This window comes from Caretta caretta, chromosome 12 (genome assembly GCF_965140235.1).
Source record: "Caretta caretta isolate rCarCar2 chromosome 12, rCarCar1.hap1, whole genome shotgun sequence".
Lineage (NCBI taxonomy): Eukaryota > Metazoa > Chordata > Testudines > Cheloniidae > Caretta > Caretta caretta.
Window position 1 is genome coordinate 25,298,381 of NC_134217.1, and position 23,208 is coordinate 25,321,588.

Genomic DNA, 23,208 nt, shown 5'->3' on the forward strand with positions numbered 1-23,208 from the left:
TGCTGTTCTCACAAGAGGAAAAAATAATTTACCTAAAATTACAAATAGTTACACTACTATTTTTGCAGATTCATAATGTTTTTAATGCAGAATGGCTTACCTTAGATACCCACATTGCCTATTAAACCTATATAAAATATTTCTTCAAAGAACTTTCAGTTTTCTTAAGAGATCTCTCTAGAAGGAACAAAGGCCCAGACACGCATTCAAAGCCTCAAGTATTCCTTACCAATCACCCCAGCAGCATCTTCTACTGGATATCAATAAATCTTTATTTTCATGTGGAGGAGGAGAGGGGAATCTACCTGACATCCACACAAAACCCCTTTCTGGTTTAGTTTTGATAGCTTTTAAGTTTTGTTTTTTTTTTAAACCTTGAGCTGGGATGTCTTCCATACTCAGGCAGCCTAGAGTCAATAAACAGCATAGTCATAAAAAGGTTGAGTTGTTTGTCTTTTAAGAAGCAGGAGTAAATAGGGCTTTTCTTAACATGCATTTCTCTTCTCCCTTTTAATGGAGAAATGTAAATCACTCATTTCAATTTCCTTAAAATTTTTTAGTGAAATGATGCATTTGTGAGGAATATTTACAGTTGTACAATTATACAAAAAATATTGTAAACCTTGTTCATTTGCTTACAATGCTGTAGCCAACCTAAAAAGTTTAAATGCTAAATCTGCCTCCTTCTCAGTAATTGATTCCAGAGGTGAAAATTTACACAGACAGCAGAAAAGCAGGCAAACTTCTGGCAGCAACTCAGTTAAATGACAGACCTTCACTCATATGACAACCAAAAATCTGCAAAAAAATAAAAACTCAGCCTAGCAAATTTGCACTATCATATACAATATATTAGCCAAGAAAATATGCATCACATTTCATATACAGTATCTTGCAGTGCAGGAGTACAGAAGCAACAGGTTAAACAAACTGTGCAAAAAGAAGGCTAAAACACTAATATCACATCGTCTTAAAAAATTACTGTGTTGCAGGAGTTTCTGATGAGAAAAAGTAGTAACTTTCATTAATGTGTTGTATAATAAGAAAATGCTTTAATACCAAAGGACTGCAAATGAACCAATGCAAGTTTATATACCCTGTTTCAAGATTCATAAAGGAAAAGAAGATGAGATTGAAATGAATGGATCAGAAACATAACAAGCACCCACCCTAGAGAAACTCTTAGGTATCATGAATATAATCTTCAATTCAGTGCAACAGGCTACTGGCAGACAGTGGAGGGACTCCAGCACAAGAGCATTAAGGTAAAATAGCTCCAGTGGAATGGAGCCTAACAGCTGTATTTAGTATAAAATGAGGCATATGAACAGACATTACTGGAAATCCAGCAAAAATAAAATAGCAATAACCAACCCTAGGTGTAATAAAGGCATGACCCAAGGGGTACTTTCTTGATGGAGTAACGCTCTTTACTTCAGTTGAGTTGCACCGGAGATTAAAGCCCACGCTGTTGCATGGGAGTGGCAGTTGGACCAAATAATGCACCAAGCATGATCTGTATCGGATTCATTTTTCCCCTTAGCATTCTCCTTCTTTTAGCCTCCCAACTGGCAGAAAATGGAGGGACTTCAGCACAAGCCATTACTCCCACCTTCTCTGATCAACTCTTGTATTCCAGGTTTCAGAGTAAGAGCCGTGTTAGTCTGTATTCGCAAAAAGAAAAGGAGTACTTGTGGCACCTTAGAGACTAACCAATTTATTTGAGCATAAGCTTTCGTGAGCTAGAACCCACTTCATCAGATGCATGGAGTGGAAAATACAGTAGCAGGTACAAATACACAGCACATGAAAGGATGGGAGTTGCCTTACCAAGTGGGAGGTCAGTCAAATGAGACAATTCAATTAACAGTAAGATACCAAGGGAGGAAAAATCACTTTTGTAATAAAAAAAGAAAAGAAAAAAAGAAAAAAAAAAGGAGGACTTGTGGCACCTTAGAGACTAACAAATTTATTTGAGCATAAGCTTTCGTGAGCTACAGCTCACTTCGTCGGATGCATGCCACAAGTACTTTTGTGTGTGTGTGTGCGGATACAGACTAACACGGCTGCTACTCTGAAACCTGTCACTTTTGTAATGGTAATGAGAGTAGCCCATTTGGGTTCTAGCCCACGAAAGCTTATGCTCAAATAAATGGTTAGTCTCTAAGGTGCCACAAGTCCTCCTTTTCTTCTTGTATTCCAGCCATCAGAGTACATTTGGAGTCCAACATTCCAAAGTACATTTGGAGTCCAACATAAACAAAAAGAGTTCTCGACAATGGCTGTAGCTGTTTCCATTGCTTCACACTAACTCAGACATTGTGTACTTCAGAGTAACACACAGAGTGACAATCCTGGAAGATGTGCATTGATTTGCATGGGTGGAGAGTGAAGGGTGTACGCTGCGCTGACTGCCCACGTGGGTTTGGGTTTATTGTGTGTACTGATTTGTGTATTCTCTGCTGGAAGAGTTGTGTGGAATTTTGTAGGTGGCAAACAAGCGGTGCGTGCTGCAGTGAGGGGCTATCTGTAGTCAAGGTTAGTGAGTATGTTGGTAGTGTGTTGTTGTGTGGGTAGCGGTGTTGATTTGCGTCTAGGGGGTTGTATTGGCAGATTTGTGTGGATGGTGAATGAAGGGTGTATGCTGCAGTGAGGGACTGTGTGTGTGTGTGTTTGGGGTTATTGTGTGTGCTGGTTGTGTTGTTGTGTGGATGGTTCTGAAGAACTGTATTTGGTGGGCCAAGTAATCTATTTTCTGTACAGTCTCCCTCATACAACCAATTAAATTCTTGCAAGGGTGTTGACTGGTTGATATCACAACAGTCTAGTACTCTCGGCATGGCATATATCAGTGTTTCCCAAACTTGGGACGTTGCTTGTGCAGGGAAAGCCCCTGGCGGGCAGGTCGGTTTGTTTACCTGCCGCGTCTGCAGGTTCGGCCGATCGCGGCTCCCACGGGCCGTGGTTCGCTGCTCCAGGCCAATGGCGGCTGCGGGAAGCGGCGGTCGGTATGTCCCTCGACCCGCGCCGCTTCCTGGAGCCCCCATTGGCCTGCAGCGGCGAACCGCGGCCAGTGGGAACAGCAATCAGCCGAACATACGGACGCGGCATGTAAACAAACCGGCCCGGCCCGCCAGGGGCTTTCTCTGAACAAGCGGCGTCCCAAGATTGGGAAACACTGGCATAGATGAATGCCTTTCTATAGCGATACACCACACAGGTGTAATTTGTAAAGTCAAAATGGCTGAGAACTTTAAAATATTGGTTGTAACTGACTGCGAATCCCAGTGACAATTCAACCTGGTGATATTCTACACAAAAAGAGCTTTCAACCGTGCTTGCAGTGGTTTCCTTCGCTTCACACTGATGCTAGACATTTTAGGCTTCAGAGTTACATATAGGGTGACAATCCTGGAATCTATTATATAGATCAGAAGTTCTCAAACCTTTTTTGCTCTCCGGTCACCCAACTCTGAAGGCAGCACAGAAGTAAGGGTGGCAATACTGCAAACCCCCCCTAGAATACACTTGCCCCAGTTTGAGAAACGCTGATATAGATGAATTTGTCTGAGCCAGATAGCAAGAGAAAAGGGTATGGTCCTGCAATGTTCTTTAAAGAAGAACAGTACAGCTTTTGTATGGTGGTATTTAAAATCCCAAATCATCAACAGAATATATATGCATGCTTCAAAAATCAAAAATGCATTTATTTTTCAAAATACAGCAACTGAAAATAACAATCTTCATGAAATTAAAGTTGTTTTAATTTTATTGGACACATTGGTTATGTTACATGTTCTTATTGGTTGAAAATAATTTAGAAGCAGGTTTGTGGATTGAATACCACCTACTGATCAAGAATTTAGGTCCCATTGTGCTAGGCAGGATTAAGTGCCCGTGTTCTTTAAGAAAAAAAGAACACAGCCCCTGTCCCGGAAAGCAAACATGCTACAATAATCAATTAAAATTTGTTCTATCAACAAACTTCCCAATAAAATTGGTCACTCTAAAACAAAAAAGCGGCACAGAAAACCTGAGTTCCCTTTTCTTTTCTTTTTTTTTGGAGAAAATATTCATGGAAAACTAGGGCCAAGTTTGCCAAAAGATACATCAAGTTTAAGGTTTGTGCACCCTTCAGTGAATCTGGACTATGGTTTAGTTTCTGATGGAAACTGCAAAACTTACCTTTAGCAGACTTTGGCTTTTAGGTTTTGAGTTTGCACAATTCAAAACAACACTCAATGTGAACCCTACTGGACACAAACAAAACCTCTGTACATAGCTTCAGTAATATTTTTATTGTTTAGATGTCTCAGGAAAAAAAAGGAGGTTTCCACAGTTTACAAATGTTATTTTTTAAATAACAATACAGGGATACCTGGAGAAGGATTAAGGCAAATGGAAAAGAGCATATGCGAAAGACCAAACCTGGAAGTTTGGTAAAAGAGCAACAAATCACAAATACTTTTTTAAAAAAAAAAATAGGAATTGATGCTGTGGTTGGTAGCACACCTATTGTTATATTACCTCCCATTATCAGTCCCTATTTTCAGATGCTTATAACTTCACCAAACTTTAACCATTCAAACCGGAATTTTACATGATGGGTGTCTACCGCAGGCTGATTAAAAAAAAAAAAAATTAAGCCCGAACAGGTCATCTGTTTTCAAGAACAAAGTTAATAAAAAAAATTAATGATTTTGCTAATAATAAAAAAACATGGGGTTTTTTTAAGATATGCTAGCACACCCACCAGTTACTGGTGACTCACGGGGATAAATTTTAGACAGTAGCTTTCCCCTTTCTATGCTTAAGGCTATTCATTTTTTAAAAATCCCCACGATTAGAGCAGGGACTTGAAATATTGCTGGAGAGTGCCCTTTGTGTAAGGGGTGTGCTTTTTGTCATTCTCATTAATATCTACCCAAATTTGGTCCAAATATAAGCCTTCAAAAAACTGCAGTTCACACAGGCTTAGTAAAGATTTGCTAGATCTTTGCCCCTAAAATCTCTGCAGATTCGGTCTACAATAAGCACACTCCAGCCTGGAGTTGCAGGGGGCTGAGCAGGACTTTCTCTGCAACTGTAGCTCTGTGCTTCTGTGGGCCAAGATGGGGCAGGGCCCTAGAAATGAAAGCCGAGAGATTCTCTCCCCTGTGCTCTCAAAAGCCCCACTTGCTGGGCTCAGGATACTCCCTGATTTTAATGCAGAGGGGAGAAGAGCTGGACTGGGGGTGAAGGGGTATGGAGGGGGCAGTGGGGAGTAGAATGGGACAAAGAGCACAGGTCAGTGAGACTGGGACTACAGGCTGGCTGGTGAGGACAGGAAAACTGGGACTATGAGTGTACACAGAGGGAGACTGGACCTGGGATCAGAAGACACACAAGGAGACGGACTGGGATGAGGAGCCAGGATGGGGAAAAACATAGGACTGGGACAGGACGCAGGGGGATGGCAGAAGTTCCCACGTTCCCCTCTAGAGCCTGGAATGGAACCCAAGACCGCTGAGTCTCACCACTCCTCTGATGTCAGCAAATATCTTTGAAACCCACTGGTAAAGTGTCTCATCCCCCTCAAAGGAAAATATCCTACGACTCTCTATCGGTTCAAGTGGCCTCTATCGATGCAAGTGTAAAGGTTCCAATCCTGCTGATGAATTGAGTGGGTATCAATATGATGCTACATGATGAAGCTTCTATTCTTTCAGTTTGTTTTTTGAAAAACCTAGGAAATTACACAAAAATAACTATGCTAAAAGAACATTACTAAAGGTACAAAGTCACACGCTCAAGTTAGGAAATGACAGAATTAAGATTGTCTGTGCAGCCTTAATTTGAACCCTTTGTGCATATGCACTATGAAACAGTCTGTAATTATATGATCTCATATTATTTTTTCTTGCCTTAGGACCCCTGCCTCTTCAGTGCCAGATAAATCTGCTCTGGGGATGATCTGGGGTTGTATAGTGAAGGAGACATTTGTCTGAGGGACCCTTGCTTCATTTGTTGCAGAAGTGGGAAAGTGTAGTAGTGAATGTGACAGGGAACTGCAGGAAGAGAAAGGATGGTTTCATAGTTAAGACAGCTGAATGTTGCCCTGGAGAACTGAATTCTATCCTTGCCTCTGCTAGAGAGTTCCTTTTGTGATACTTGTCAAGTCACTTAATCCAGTGGTTCTCAACCTATTTACCAATGTGGGCCACATATGCAGCTCTCTGCAGGTTATGTGAGCCGCATCCATACAATATATATACTACCTGTACGGCCCTGAAGATGTCACATAGGCCACAGCTGTGTGCTGACTGGACCGCAAGTAGCCTGCCAGTTGAGAACCACTGACTTAACCCAATTTTTTCACAATTGGTCACTAATTGTATGTTCCTCATTTTAGGAGTGCCTGACTTGAGACCCTATGGTTACATTTGCAGATGTGCTGAGTGATCAAAGCTGCAACTGAACTCAATGGGAGTTGTGCTATGAAAATATAAAGTGCTATATAATGCTAATTACTAAGAAAAATCACGTCCTAAGTGTCTCAAATTGGGCATCTAAAATTAATGTATATTTTTATCTGAATCTTGCTGTGCTTCAGTTCACCATCTGTAAAATGGGAATAATACCACCACGTTCAATTCACAGAGGTGTTGTGAAAATCAATTCATTACTGTTTGCGAAGCATTCAGATAATATAGCGTTGTCTACCACAGAAAATCCTTTGAGGGAATTAGTAACTCTGTCTTCAGAGCACTGTTTACATAGTGTGCTATAAATACAGCCTGGTTTCACATACTGAATAATGACCATAAAACAAAATATTTAACTGCTCATTAAGTGAGCACAATCCCTCCAGTGTACTGAATGAGGTTGGAGTCCTATGGAAAAAACAGTATGTGATCACATAACTAAAGACTATCATAACACATATATGCACAAGGGGGATTTAATTAAGGTTACACAGGAAACCTTCATTCTAGCATTTCTTAACTTTTTATTTGGAACCTTAAGAATGTTATTTTAATGTAGTTTGTGTGTGTGTGTACTATCCTAAGTATGTTTAAATTGCTATGTAAGAATATTCCAAGTACATAAATAGTAGAATTTACATGTACCAGTGGTTAATTTTTTCTTAAAGAAGAATTATATATCCAAGGTGAACAAAAGGCAGAAAGATGGTCAACTCTAGCCTACACCTCACAGAAAAAAGCACCGTCAACCCTCCACCACCATATCTATTGGTCTCCCACCTACACATCTAGTACTAATCTCTCCTCACATGCTGGCAATTTACCTTTCAGCATTCAAACAAGGTTAAATTTCCTTCTCCCAGGAATATCCAAATACTCTACAAACATTTTTTTTTTTATTGTTAGGGAGAACAGAACAACAGGTACCTTTAAAATAGGTATATTTTGGGACCTATTAACATGGACAAGTATTTCTTTAAATAACAATGAAGAGAGACAACTTGAAAAAGAGATCCAGTTACTCACTGTGGAAAAACACTGGATATGGGTTATATTAACTCTTCATGAAACTAAATTATAGGACTGGGAATGCTCTTGTCTGTAAAGATAAGCCATAACAATTCAAAATGCTCTGCAAAGAGAAGGTATGAATACATTACCATTTGACTACATGGCACCTACTATTATCTGAAAGTTCATTAAGGTTATCAGAAATTTAATTCTCAAAAGTGATGACTGAAATAAGATTTAACCAACTCCAGAAAAGCATCAGGCTGATCACTGATGACCAAATATTCCCACAGAAAACTTGAACACTGTCACATGCAGGGCAAACATCACAAAGAATTAACAGCGAAGACTCTTTAGATCCTTGCTGACAGTTTTAGTTCTATGCTAAGTTTCACTGATATGAAGGCAGTTCATTAAACAAAACATTAACATTAAGGTATGTTTGCATTTAAAGAGGTTACGTATATGGGTAAAACATCTATAGAATCAGGGCCTAACATTGCATATAAGATTTTTTTTTTTTTAATCTACAACTCACATTTCCATTTCACTGGTATACATTGGAACTGTAATTTTACCACCAGTTTCAGATTACTGAAAGTACCATTATTTTTGACTTTTCATTTATGCATGTAGCAGCAGCCTGACTAATAAGAAACACAAACAAAGAGCAGGAAATTTGGCTTAAAGCATTCAAAAACAAACAAAGCTCTTAACTACATAAACTGAAAGTGTAAACAGAAAAAGAAAGCTATCAATGAAAAACTAGATGGCAGCACCTACCTACGTTTTAAAATTTCACAAGTATAATACTTCAAAAACAAGTACAGTGCTGCTTTCTCCAATGTTATTTCAAATGCTGAAAAGCATTAGGCATAACATACTCTTTGAAGATTATAATTCAAGTAATTTACTTGGTAAAAAACCAAGAATGTTGATATTTTAATTTTCCCATAATGGTCATCTATGATTTCAAAATGGAGCAGTAATGAATCTAAAACTTCATAGAACTGTAGATTGTACTTTCACACATTATAAAAATTGCATAACAAAACTATGAGATTTGAAAATTCCAAAACATAAATCACTGTTAAAATAACCAAATATCACAATGCTCAATCACAGAACATAGAAAGAATTATATCAAATTCATACAGAAACATGGAATAAAGAGAGTAAAATATTGTACAGTTTTGACAAGGTATTTATTTTAAATATGCCAAATGCTTTTCCAATTTCATTAGAGGGCTTTTTCTGAACCAAGAATATAAATCAGGCACAAAGCACTCTTATTACAATCAGAGCAGATGTCATTCTCCCCAAAGGGCATCCATGATGCAGATAAGGTCCACAAGACAACAATAAGTTTCCATAAGGATACAGTAAGAGAGAGACACTTACAGGAGCACAGAAGTATAATCAAGAAAAGAGAAGACAGACTCCCCCTAGTGACAGGAACAATCTATGTTCATGTTCAGAAAAATGTTAAATTTCCCTGTAATATGTTACTATAGTGTGCTAAAAACTGCAGTTAATATAAAATAATTATTTTCTTCCATAATCTTAAAATCAGATTTAAATCAAAATTGTATTAAACTCCAATAATTGTTTAATTAAAGAGAAACTATTTACTTTCTAATATATTAAATGTTTCAGCAATGCAATAAAATCTTAGAATTTACTCATGAGGAAAGATTAGAAATGTAACTGCACCTATTCAAGTTTTACTTACTTCAATACTTTATTTCAGTTAAAAAAGAAGTAGCAATTTATATTCACACGATGATTACAGTTCCAATGTAAACACACTGTATGCATCTTTCTCTGAATCACTGCTTTCTATATAGCATTCTGCAATCTTGAGATTCTGAATGTTATTTTAATTAAATCTTATTGTACTGATTTGCACTCATTTATTTATATGCTGCACATCCTTCTGTAATTTATTCTTGTCCTCCGTGGTCTCTCCTAGCTTGGCACTAAACTGACCCAGAGAAGGATGCCATCCTAAAAGGGTTACTGTTGCTCTGTTGACCCTCTCTCGCTGGCAGTATAGCTCCTCCTGGAGCAGTTTTCCAGACTTCTGCTAAGAAACACAGGCACAGATTACAGTGCTACAGAGAGTGTTTCGTCCTCCACTTCACTTCTCTTCCCCACAGTCACTCATACCACCTATAAAGGTAGGTATTGTTCTCATTTTACACAATGGAAAACTGAGGCAGAAGGAAGTTAACTGTCTAGCACAAGGTCACAAATCAATGGAAGAGCCAAAAAGGGAATCCAAGGCTAACAGAAGCCAAAATATTATTTTCAAAAGGCATTTGTCTAGCTTCTGTGAGAATTTCATGCAAGACTGTTCTAAAAGCTGTATTAAAATATTGCTGTATTATGTTTACTGCATTCCCTCCATCCACAAAACTGACAAGTGAGTCAAATAATATTTCAAGTTTCTGTGGCATGGCCTATTCTTTATTACAAACAAAAATGTTAAAAAAAAAGTTACTTAGGTTGCAAAGTCAAGCACTCAAATTTTAGGAAATGCCAGATTTATGGTTGCCTGTGCAACCGTAATTCTGCCCTTTGTATGTTCAACCTATGCACTGAATGAGACACAGGTCCTGTGGAAAAAATAGTAGGGTATTATTTAAAGACTGTATCATAATGCATACAAACAAGTGGGCAAAATTAAGGTTGCATGTATAACTGTAAACTTAGCATCGTCTAACTTTTGAGTGTTTGATTTTTGCAACCTAAATAACTTTCTTAACCTTTTCTAATGTATTTTCCTAAATTGCTGATCTTTAAAGGGAAAGGTAAAAAAAAAAATCCTCTTCCATACAACTATAACATCCCTCCCCTATCATGTACGAACAGCACAATTTGAACCCTGAACCTTCAGCAATGCAGCCTGGACTTCTAACACACAAGGTACAGGACCAAATATGTTAGCTAGCAGCAGAAGAATGCTGTTATTCAGAGGGGACAGGTTATGGGCTTCCAAGGCCCAGCTCTCCCTCTTTTTCCTCCACAAAAATAAGGGGCTCCAGCCCCACAAGATGCCCCCAGAAGGGAAGACTGGCTGAGAGTTTACAGTTGGAGCTTGTCCCCCCGTCTCTCTTCCCTCCCCAAGAAATGGGGGAACCCCTACCCATGTCATGTCCCAGGTATGGAGGAATAGAATACTGAGGCCATGTACCAAGCCTGGGGTGTGGTGTAAGGGTTGGGAATACACTTGCTGCTTTACTATGTATTGCTCATCAAGTTAATCTCATCTGAGTGGATTTTTATCATTTTATTTTTTGCTCATTAGTGGCATTTTTAACCTATTGTTGAAGTTAGATTAATCTCCATTTACCTGGAATCCCTTAATTGTTCTTTATGAGTTGTCAAAAATAAATGTCAGGTTTTGCAGCTTTCTTGGCTCATTCTTTAATAATCCTTGAATGAATACCATAATATTTTGCTGATTTGTATATATTTAATTTATCTATATATTCTGCCACCTGATTCACTATGGTGCTCTTTCCCTCTGGTGATTTGGAAAATCAATATTTAAAGCTCTTAAAATTAACATACCTTTTTACAATCTTGCTCGTAAGCAAATAATTCAATAAATCATTTGAAATGATTAAAATATTTCACAACTATTAAGGAGGCAAAGCAAGGAACTGGAAGAAAGAATTAATTCTATGTCCCTCTTTGTCACTGAGGTACATTTAGACAAGTCATTTAATCCAGTGGTTTTCAAACTGCGGGTTGGGACCCAGTACTGGGTCACGGAATATAAGGCACTGGGTCACGGTAGCTAAGGCAGGCTAGTTCCTACCTGATCTGACACCGCGCTGCGCCCCGGAAGCGGCCAGCAGCAAGTCTGGCTCCACACACTGCCCCCACCCCGAGCACCGGCCAATTGGTTCCCGGTCAATGGGAGCTGCAGGGATAGTACCTGCAGGCAAGAGCCACGTGGAGCTGCTTGCACGCCTCTACCTAGGAGCCGGACCTGCTGCTGGCCGTTTCCGGGGCGCAGCACGGTCTGCGGTGCCAGGACAGGCAGGAAGCCTGCCTTAGCACCCCCGCTGCGCCACTGACCAGGAGACGCCCATGGTAAGCCCATGCCACAATCCCTTGCCTCAGCCCTGAGCCCCTTCCTGCACTGCTCATCCCCAACCGCCTACCCAAGCCCTGAGCCCCCACAAAACCCAGAGTCCCATCCTGCACCCCAAACCACTCATCCCCAGCTCCACCCCAGAGCCTGCACCCCCAGCCTACAACCCTGACCCCTCCTGCACTCCAACCCCCTGCCCAAGCCCAGAGCCCCCTCCCACACCCTGAACCCCTTATTCCTGGCCCCACCCCACAGCCCTCATCCCTGCACCCCAAACCTCTGCCCCAGCCCTGAGCCCCTCCCACACCCCAAACTCCTTATCCCCAGCTCCACTGGGTCGCGGGCATCAAAAATTTTCTTCACCTGGGTAGCCAGAAAAAAAGTTTGAAAACCACTGCTTAACCCCTTTTTAGGTCTCAGTTTCTCCATGTGCAAAACAAAAATTACTAATTATTTCAATACTGTCCTAAGGCCCCAATCAGGATTGTCCCCTCTCTGCTAGCTACTATACAAACATATATGAAGATACAAATATTATCTGATGATCTTATAATTTAATAATACTTTCTCACATTTTAAAGTGCCTTGAGATCCTCAGAAGGAAGGTAATATTCAAATACAAAATATTAGTGTAGTTATAACTATTCATAATGTTAAGCTAAATCAAGTAAAGAAGCGAGAACATTTTAGTGCTAATTTAGTGTTAATGTAAACTGAGTGTATATACATTGTATCGTTTCAGAGTAACAGCCGTGTTAGTCTGTATTCGCAAAAAGAAAAGGAGTACTTGTGGCACCTTAGAGACTAACCACACAAGTACTCCTTTTCTTTATACATTGTATGTCATTGTGCAAGGCATTGAATTTAGCCGTATGGAGTGGAAATCTATCAACTTCATGAAAAAACTCGTACAGATACAGACAGACATCATCTTCCTTTCCAAATGCAAACAGATGGACATCATACCAAAAGGACTAAAGGTAAAAACACCGCTGTTCCTCAGACGTTCTTGTCAACTGCTGGAAATAGCCCACCTTGATTATCACTACAAAAGGTCTCCCCCTCTCTCCTGCTGATAATAGCTCACCTTACCTGATCACTCTGGTTACAGTGTGTATGGTAACACCTATTGTTTCATGTTCTCTGTGTATATAAATCTCCCCACTGTATTTTCTACTGAATGCATCTGATGAAGTGAGCTGTAGCTCACAAAAGCTTATGCTCAAATAAATTTGTTAGTCTCTAAGGTGCCACAAGTCCTCCTTTTCTTTTTTGAGTGTACGCACTTATTTTGCCCAAATCAAAAGATTTCATTATATGCCTCATAACAATTTGGTTCAGATATCACTCTTTGATCAAGAGGGGCCTAGAGAGAAACAAGCATTAAGATTGAATCCCCTCTTTCACTCTAGAGCAAATTTTGATGATCCACCTATGAGACACAATTGCAATCTATAGAGAAGAAAATGATATCAGCTTGAACTCTTAATACTAGTAAACAAGAATAACCTTCTGCTCCTTACATGTTTGAACAAACATTTTTATAGAATATTTTCAATGTAAAAGTTGCACATTTAAAATAAAAACAGTCAGCAAATACAAAATGTAAGTTTCCTACAATGTTAACTCAGCCATCACAAGGCATGTATAGGCTTTTTGTAAAGGATGCTGAAAACAACAGGGAGGAAAGACTGCCAGGTGATTAGGGCACTACTCTAGGACTTGGGAAACTTGGGTTCAAGCCCCTGCTCCTAGAGAGACTTCCTGCATGATCCTGGGCCTTAGTTCCTGTCTGTAAAATGGGTATTTTCCTCCTAATGTAGCTCTTCCCTACCTCACAGGGTGTTGCAAGGATAAATGCATTAAAGACTGTGAGGTGGTCAGATACGATGGTGAGAGAGACCATATGAGTAACCTATCTAGAATAGACAGAAGACCAGTAACTGACAAGACAGGACCTAAACAAGTTTTCTGATTATATGAAAATGCATATGATAACATTCTCTGAAATGCTTCCAATCCATGCACAGGGCAGTCAGACTGGCAGAACTGCAGGGCCTCGATGCATAGATGAGACAATGGTGACTGGAGGAAGGATTTAAGTTTATAAGGAACTGGGGAAGCTTGTGAGAAAGGAAGAGGAGCCTATACAGGAAGGATGGACTCTGATGACCAAAATGGAACCAGATTGCTGGCATGTAAAATTAAAAAGATCATAGAGGAGTTTTTAAACTAAGGGCTGGGGGAAGGCCAACAGGCTGCAAAGAAGCACCCTATATGAAAAGCGACTTCCTTTAGGGGAGGGCTGATTAAAGGGGAGAAATAGTCAAACGAAACAGAGTACCATTCAGTTACATTACATGAAGGCAGAGAACTAAATATTGACGACTTTTATAAGTGCTTGAACACAGATGCTAGAAGTCTAACTACAAAGATGGGTGAACTTGAATGCCTGGTATAAATTGAGAATATTGATATAATAGGCATCACAGAAACTTGGTGGAACGATGATAATCAATGGGACACGGTAATACCAAGGTAGCAAATACACATGAATGACAGAGAAAGTTGCATTGCTTGTGGGAGGGAGACCCCTGTATGTGAAAGAAAGCAGAGTCAAATATAGTAAAACTTTTAAATTAATGAAACTGCACCACAAAATATCTATGAATAGAAATTCCATGCTTGAATAATAAGAGTATAGCAGTAGGAATATACTACTGACCACATGATCAAGATGGTAACAGTGACGGGGGGATGAGAGAGGCTACAAAAACAGAAAACCCAGTAATAATGGGGCATTTCAACTATCCACATATTGACTGGATACATGTCACCTCAGGACAGGATGCAGAGATAAAATTTCTAGACATTACTGACTGTTTTTTTGGAGCAGCTAGTCCTGGAACTCAAAAGGGGAGAGGCAATTCTTGATATAGTCCTAAGTGGTGCAGAGGACATATAGTGCCCATTGGAAAACATAACCCCAACTATACATACAAAATGATCAGGTCTAAATAAGCTCGTCACTCAAGAAAGAGATCTTGGAGTCAATTATGGATAGTTCTTTGCAAACATCTGCTCAGTGTGCAGCTGAAGTAAAAAAAAAAAGGTAACAAAATGTTAGGAACCATTAGAAAAGGGATAGAAAATAAGACAGAAAATATCAAAATGTCACTATGTAAATCCCTGGTATGCTCACACCCTGAATACTGTGTATAATTCTGGTGGCCACATCTCAAAAAAGATATATTAGAATTGGAAAAGATATACAAAAGGGCAACAAAAATTATTAGGGCAAGGGAACAGCTTCCATATAAGGAAATATTAAAAAAGACTGGGACTGTTCTGCTTAGAAAAGAGACAACTAAGTTGGGATATGATAGCGATCTATAAAATCATGGATGCTGTGAAGAAAATGAATAAGGAAGAGTTACTTACCCCTTCCCATAACACAAGAATCAGGGGGTCACCCAATGAAATTAATATGCAGCAGGTTTAAAACATACAAAAGGAAGTACTTTCTTCACACAACGCCCAATTAACTGTGGAACTTGTTGCCACAGTATGTTGTGAAGGCCCGAAGTGTAACTGCATTCAAAAAAGAATTACATAAGTTCAAGAAGAAAAGGTCCATTAATGGCTATTAGCCAAGATGGTCAGTGACACAACACCATGCCTCTGGGTGTCCCTAAACCTCTGACTGCCAGAAGCTGGGACTGGATGACAGGATATGGATCCCTGGATAATTGCTCTATTCTGTCCATTCCCTCTGAAGCATCTAGTCCTGTTGGAAGACAAGATACTGGGCGAGACAAACCATTGGTCTGATGCAGTATGGCTGTTCTTACATTGTTATTCTTCATTTTCCTACACACTCAAATGCAAAAGCATGTTCAGATTATGCCACACCCCAAATAATATCACAAACTGTGCCAGACAGCAATTTTCAAACATTGTTGTAGCCTGGTGCAATTATAGGACAATTATCCTTGTACAGTGTGAAGATATATTTTTAAACAATTATGTTAGCCAATGCTGTGCTATTATTCAATAGCAAAAAACTACATTAACACAGAGTTAAGGTTGCCTAGTGGTATGTCATCCCACTGCAGAACACTAAACTGAGGAAAACTAACTTTTGAAAACCAGGAAATGTACAGTTAAGGTTTTCCCAACTAGCTTTATTCTGCCCTCTTTCAGCAATGCCCAAATATGCCCCATTAAGACACACATGCTGCCAATCCCACAGCTGCTGAAATGTACAAGCTCCTCTTTTTAAAAGCCATTCACTCTCACCCACAGGATTCCACCATACACCATTAAAGGACAAAGAGGGGAAAAAAGTAGCCCATGACACCTTCCCTCTACTTCCCTATAGCGGGCAGTAGCCAATGGGAATTATTTGCATACACTCCAGGTGCAGTCAGTGCATTGGATGTACCTACACTAAATGGTGGAGGCACCAGTTGGGACTGCTTGGTAAGGGTGTATTTGTGAAACAAAGATGTGTGGATTACTTTGAGGTGAGTGACGGAGCTGTGATTATGACATGAGATCTATGTTTTGCGCCCTGCAATGTATGTGAGCAAAGGGAAAAGACACATATGTATCTTCAGAATCCTATATGTACCATTTCTATGCAGAATTGCGTATGTTATATAATCAGCAAGGCCCAGAGGTTTTATTACGAAGAGTATTGTCAGTAGTAAGCTGGGACATGAGCACAGTCTAAGCATTTATTATCTGCATGTACTCCAGGTAAAGTGAATGTAGTTGGTATCAGGTGTAGCTGTACTGAATGGTGGAGGCAGTGGTAAGGGGATAGAGATGTGTTTGTGAGATCTGCAGATTACTTTGATGTATGTGACAGAGCTATGATTGTGACATGAGACCTATGTTTTCCACCTTTTCGTGTATGAAGAAAGGGAAGAGTTGCATATGTATTTGCAGGATCCAGTATGCATCCCTTCTATGCAGAATTGTGTAGGTGATGTCAATAGCAGGGCATAGGGCTTTTGTTATAGAGGATCTGTCAGCAGTAAAGTGGAATATGAGAGGACTGTAACACTTTAATGAAGATTAAGTGAAAGTGCAGATTGAAACAGTATCCTATGAGTAAGTGTAAACGAGTTGTAAAAGTCTCTGAAGTGAATCTTAACTTGTGTATGTGCAATATTTTTTCTGGGGCATTGGCTAAGTGTGTGAGTGTACACCAGGGCCTGGAATCTCCTGAATCTTATTATGCCCAGGGCCAGTGTGAATATGTGCATACTGAGGCATTGCTTGAAGAGGAGAGAGGAAAGGTGGCAAGGACAACCTTTTCCCCCCCCCCCTTCGTCCTTTAATGTTAGGTGGAATCCTGTGGGTGAGAGTGAGTGGGCTGTAAAAGCTTGTATATTTCTGCACCTGTGGAGCTGGCTGAGTAAAGGTATAAATGCTAATAGAGCATATTGGGACATTGCTGAAGGAGAACAGAGTTAAGTTTGCACGGGCAACCTTAACTGTGCATTTCCTGATTTTCAGATGTTTGAGTTTTGTTCAGCTCAACATTCTTGGAAGTTATGAAATACCACCAAGCACCTTAACTCTGCATTAATGTAGTTTATTACTATTGAATTTCCTCGTGTTTTTAATCAGAAAAAGATATGTTGTTGGTAGGAGCTGGTAATCATTTAGGTAGTTTTATCTCTCATGTCCCACAACTAGCATATTGAATCACACACACACACTGCCCCTCCCCACATGCATTTACAACTCTGCCCCACCAGCCCAGCTTTGGCACACCTCCCCAGCCATGCCCCTAACCCAGTAGCTCTCAAACTTTTTTATTGGTGACCCCTTTCACATAGCAAGTCTCTGAGTGTGACCCCCCCATAAATTAAAACACATTTTAATATATTTAACACTATAATAAATGCTGGAGGCAAAGCAGGGCTTGGGGTGGAGGCTGACAGCTTGCAACCCCCCATGTAATAGCCTCATGACCCCCTGAGGGGTCCTGACCCCCAGTTTGAGAACCCCTGCGCTAACCCATTCACTGTGTTCCCTCCTCCAGCCTGGCCTCCTCCCCACTTCTGTACCAGGACCTACCCCACCCAAAGCAGGAAATGCCTGTCCCTGCAGTCTTCACTCCCTAGTATACAAATGTTTCTATTGTCCTCCCTTCCCCGCTCCTGTAACCCAACTCATATGCAGTGCCTGAAGCGAAGATCAACTATGTTAGAGCAAAAGGGTGTTCCTCGTCATGTTTCAGAATGGTTGGAGGATGGAGGGGCCAGCAAGAGAAATCACAGACCAGATTTCTGCTCAAGAGTTTTATGTTTGAGAGAAAGATCCTCTAGCCCCCATCCAGTAGATGTACCCCATCTTCAGGAAACTGTGTGGTATCAGAGCTTCTAATGTTTCTATGACATAAAGTAGGTATAGTCTGGTCAGTCATGAACCCTCTAACTTCCTGATTAATGTTCTTCCAAAAGTTATTAATAACTTTCATATTGCTGCTGTAGCAATTATTCAGATACTATGAAAAATTAGAGAAAATTATCATAACTCCTGGACACAAATCTGTGATGCGATCCAAATCTTCTCTCATACATTTATGAGGTGTGCACCAGGAATAAGGCCCAGATCATTTTCATGCAAGTGAATCACCACAGTGTCTCGAAGAACACAACAAGAGCTTACGTCACCAGTTAGACGCCGCAGAACGGGAAAAATATGATGCCAACGCAGGCCACCTCTCTCCACCCAAATCAGCCTGTAGTCAGCAATCCCTATGTCCTGCTGTACTCCCTTGCTCTCTCACGAACTTCTGCAACCTCGTGATCCAGGAATCACACAGAATCCACAAACTAACAACCCTGGCAGCACACACATTTTTTCCCTCAGCAGTCAAGGTACCTGTGCTTCCAGTTCCAAACCTCCATGCTATGTGTTTTGGAAACACTACATTAATCTGCCCTGAGATCAAGAAATACCCACTTGCCCCACCAATCCCCCAGGGACTAGTAAAATACAGATTTTTTTCAAATAACCAATCCAAGGCTTGCTGTCACTGCCACCTTCCCCACATCCTCATGCATATATGACACTGAAAATGGTTTCAAGCCTTAACGGAAATAACATGTTTACATTCAGTCTGTTCTGAGCCAATGATTAATGCAATTTGTCTCAGTTTGAATGACTGAGAAGAACAGGACTTCTGGAGATTTACTTTACAAGCCTAACAACATCCACGCAGAAAATATTTCCCGTACCCTTTCAGATTTTCACTGGGGGGCGGGGGGAAAGGGTGGGGGGAGAGAACCTGTCAGGCTCCAGCTTTCTGACAAGTCAGAACTGTATTCTGGAATAGGAAAAACAAAACAAAAAAACTTTCTGTCAATTATAAAATTGCTGGAAGACAATTTTGTTTTCAGTATACATTACTTGCTGTACTTCTTGAATTAGATTCCTCTCCTTGATCAATCATCATTATTCAAACAAAAACAAAAAAAACCACACCTGAAGATGTAACCATTTCTAAAAGATTAGGACAATATTTGTCAATAAACATTTCCTCCAGAAAAACAACGAGTTCCACAGCCTCAGGAAATAAGTCTTCCATAAGAATCAAATACAAGTGTAGTTCTTATGTAGTAAAGCCTTTATTATTTAAGGAATTCACTGTTTTCTGGCTTTAAAAAAATTATTCTAGTCAAATGATTTTTAACATATTTTCAGGACCAAATATATACAAATAAAAGTCATTGGTAGCAGGAGAGAAAAATCTATAGCCTATTTCCAGAATAATTAAATTCAAGTCTCCCGATGATGTTGCTTTAATCACTTCATTGCCTTTATTAATTGATAAAAGTAAACAAATGTGGGGCTCATGAAACGGAGGAACCAATCTGACAGTCTAGGCAGATACTATACAGTTATCTCAATGCACATGAATCCCTGACTAGCAACAATCCTATTGTTCCAGTACTGCCACTGTAAAATGTTGAAATCACAACAACCTCTAGGATATTCACCATTCACAACTCTTTAGTTATTCCCCTACCACACTCAAAGCCCCATACTACAGCTTGATACTATGTGATAAACTGTATTAAATGTATAAAACACATCAGTAGCTGATTTAAGCGCCTTCCAAAACCTAACAATACTGCTCCAAGTCGGCCAAAAAGGAGGTGCATGAGAGCAACACACAAGCAGCTCCCAAATGCTTGTTGGGTATGGCATTTTTTGATTGAGTTTGGGACCCAAATTCCAGTCTCCTAAATGGCAGTGCACTGTTCTGCCATTAAAACTTCAGTGCAACCAACCATCATCATCTTAGGTCTCCTAAGATTCTATGCACAATAGAGCTCTACTCAATTTTTTCCTATTGCAGACAACTTCTTAATATAGTATTCTCTTATGGACATTTCTCCTTCCAATCTTGATCCTGCACCCTTCTCCGCAGCAACTACAGCTACATGAAAAACTAATTACAACAGTATTAAGTAGACAAGACTGAAATGTGCTCATTTAATATAGCGAGAGCATCTCCTTGGTTACATCCCCAATTCTCAAGCTCTATTTTGTATTTATGCTGTTTACTGCTCTAATCTCTGATCCTTTTGCAGTTTGGTTCTTCTCTCCTGTATCTTTGATGTCCACCCAATTTTGGCATTATCAGTCAAAACTTGGTCATGTTTGTATTTATACCCAAAGGAAAAAAAATCTAGCAAAGACAAACATGAAGCAGCCACTCAAAGTAAAGAAAAGAGGTTGATTGTTTTTTTAATGTAATTGTTCAAGAAAGCCTCAGAAAACTAGCATGGGCTATAACTAGGGGGAAACATCACTACTCGTAGAATGACAGTTTCTTCACCAGGGCCAAAAAAGCAACTCCATAGACCATCTGGAATAGTTTGAGATCCGTTGCACTAAGGATTATGTGCCTCTTCAAGACACAGAACTACATCCTATCTACACAAAATCCAACACAGTGTGGCAACACTGTGCTTAGGCCTGTTTCAAAGAAGCCTCCCACAAAGCCACAGAATCTTTTTTTTCTTAATGACTTTTTCCAACCTTCTACCCCCAGCATTCCACATAATTCCAAAGACTATTAACAGGCTTGTCATCCTCATGCTCGTGATCATCTCCTCAAATGGTCATACTAGACATACTCTTAACAATTTCTTAAAAGTCTTTATCTTTTCTCAGCTCCCTCCAATTGTTAATATCTTTTCTGTAGTTTTGTATTCAAAAGCTGTGCTCCGATGAGTGGTGAATTAAAGGTAAACAATTTTCTCTCTAACTTTACATGAGATACATCTAAATATACACTCTTATAATGTCGGATAGCTACTAAAGGAGCAAGCAGGTCTGGAGAACGAAAGTCCTGCCAGCAAGCTGGTGAGAAGCTGCCCAGAGACAACACTCGAGAAAAGGGATGACTGGATGTAGGGCAGTAGTCCCAAAACTGTGGGACACGTCTCCTTAGGGGGGCGTGAAAGAACATGGGGTGGGGGGCATGCAGCGGGGCCCAAGCCAGTCCACACAGGAGGTGGGAAGGAGTGCCACCCAGCTCTGCTCCCAGACTAGCTCTGTCCCCAGCTCCACTCCATCTCCAGCCCCAGGCCAGCTCCACCTCTAGCCCCAGCTCCTGTCACATCCCCAGTTCAGCCCCCAGTTCCGCCTTCAGCCCAAGCTCCTCTGCAGTAATGGAGGGGGAGTACGGACAGATTCCATTACTGGTAAAGGGGAGCATGATAGAAAAAGTTTGGGTACCACTGATGTACAGGCTGGAGAAGCCTACAGAACCAAGAGAGGTAGAAAGGAGCTCAGGGCACAGCAGGAGTTGCTGCTGAGGCCTTATTTGGCCTGCCTAGTTTAAGGGCCCAGAGCTGGAACCCAGTGGAGTGGGTGGGCCTGGGTTCCCCTACCAATGCCACAACAGACACTTAAGAACAAAAGGGGTTTTGAGACCCCCTGAGGACCAGGATCAGATGACCCTACCAAGTACAAGGGGAAACCCGTACACCTAGCAAGACTGAAACTAACACCCTTCATAGCCCGGAATAGGACTATCATAGAGACTCAGTTAAAAGGAGCTGACTGACTGCCTTCCCAGACCAAGCTAATTCTGACCAAAGGGGGCGCTACTGCATTAGCACAGCAGCTCAGAGTTACTCATAGTCATAGTACTCGTAAGTACTTACCAAATCAGTCTTAACTCTTCCCCCACAAATCAGAAGAGAATTACTAATGCTGAGCTGCGCAGTAACAATGCTCAGAAATATTGATCTCTAATTTTATAGTCCAAAGTAGCCAAAGCGGAATAACCTCCCTGAAATACCATCACTTAGTTAAATGATAACTACTTGCATTAATATAGGTTTGGGGGTTTTTAGCTAGAAGGATCTCAAAGCACTTTACAAACTCATCAGAAGCTTAATATCAATCTTAGTACCTCTGTGTGGAAATACAGTAACTTTTTAACATCAAACTCTACAGAATATTACAGGGCAGGAAAGGATACCATAGTCAACTTAATTTAATAGAGAAATTTAGGTACGCAAAATGCAATCACGCAACTTGAAATCTTAATGTAACATGAGAATCACCATCCTTACTCTTGAATAATGTATAAAACAATATTTAATGACTAGGAGAGGGCAGGACACCTGTTGTTCATTTTATTTGAAAAATTAATCTTAACAGCACCACACCCCCAAACACCATGTTGGGGATTTAGATCAATACTGACTCAGAAGGAAGAGAGTCACCTATTGAATCAACAGCATGTATGATTTCCTCGGAGATTTCCAAAGTGGCCTTAACAGAAGCCATAATGTGGGACTCCTGAAATGTAGACATATAGAGAAATTTGCTGGACCCCTGGAACTAACCCATTCTTTGGCTAAAGGTGAGGTACATTTCCCTCTTCTGTAATTTTTTTCAGTACAAAAAAAGGTTTACGTGAACAAATTTGAAAAGAAGCCCAGCTTTACAATGTGTTTGATAGAAAATACAGTAGATCATAAAGAAAAATGATAATCACAAGCATGAAAAAATGTACCTGGCTTGCTGTTAAACGAAACACTGGACCACTTGTGGGCACTGGAAGCCTGGGTGAGATGCTGGCGGGACTTTGCCCCTGTGTTTGTACTTGAGCTTGCACTTGAGCCTGGGCTAAAACCTGCTGAGGTACCATTACAAGCTGTCCAGCTTCTGTGCGCACCAAGACCATACCTAATGAAAATAGTCAAAATAATAGTAAGTACTATGAATAGAACTGACATGCAGCAGCTTAACATTTTCCTTTCTTCATTCATCAGTCCTGACATGTTTATTACAGTATAAAATCAGATATGCCATAAGGGAAAGTACTTACTATCAGCAGGAAAAAAAATTAAAAATACAGCTTGAAACAAGTTTCGTTACATTTGAACCGTACCAATGTAACAATTGGATACCTGACTGTATAAGAAGGTGACAAAATTTAAAGGTGTAATTAGAGACAGTAACAGAGCATGGGGGGGAGAATTGCATTTAATTCTTAAATCCTGATCCAGCAATGGGATCTACTGGCAGGGACACTTGTGCCAATACAGAGTCCCACTGATGCCTCATTTGTCCTAGCCC

General features: G+C 40.3%; 1 protein-coding gene across 3 annotated transcripts in view; it reads right to left on the bottom strand.

Annotated features, from left to right (window-relative positions):
- Positions 1-23,208, bottom strand: part of LOC125620775 (transcription initiation factor TFIID subunit 4) — a 214,588-nt gene that overhangs the window by 186,367 nt on the left and 5,013 nt on the right. For all 3 annotated transcript variants that reach the window (XM_048816905.2, XM_048816904.2, XM_048816903.2), the window contains exon 2: positions 22,643-22,815. In XM_048816905.2, coding sequence (XP_048672862.2) covers positions 22,643-22,815 — 173 coding nt within the window. The remainder of the gene's footprint in view (positions 1-22,642; positions 22,816-23,208) is intronic.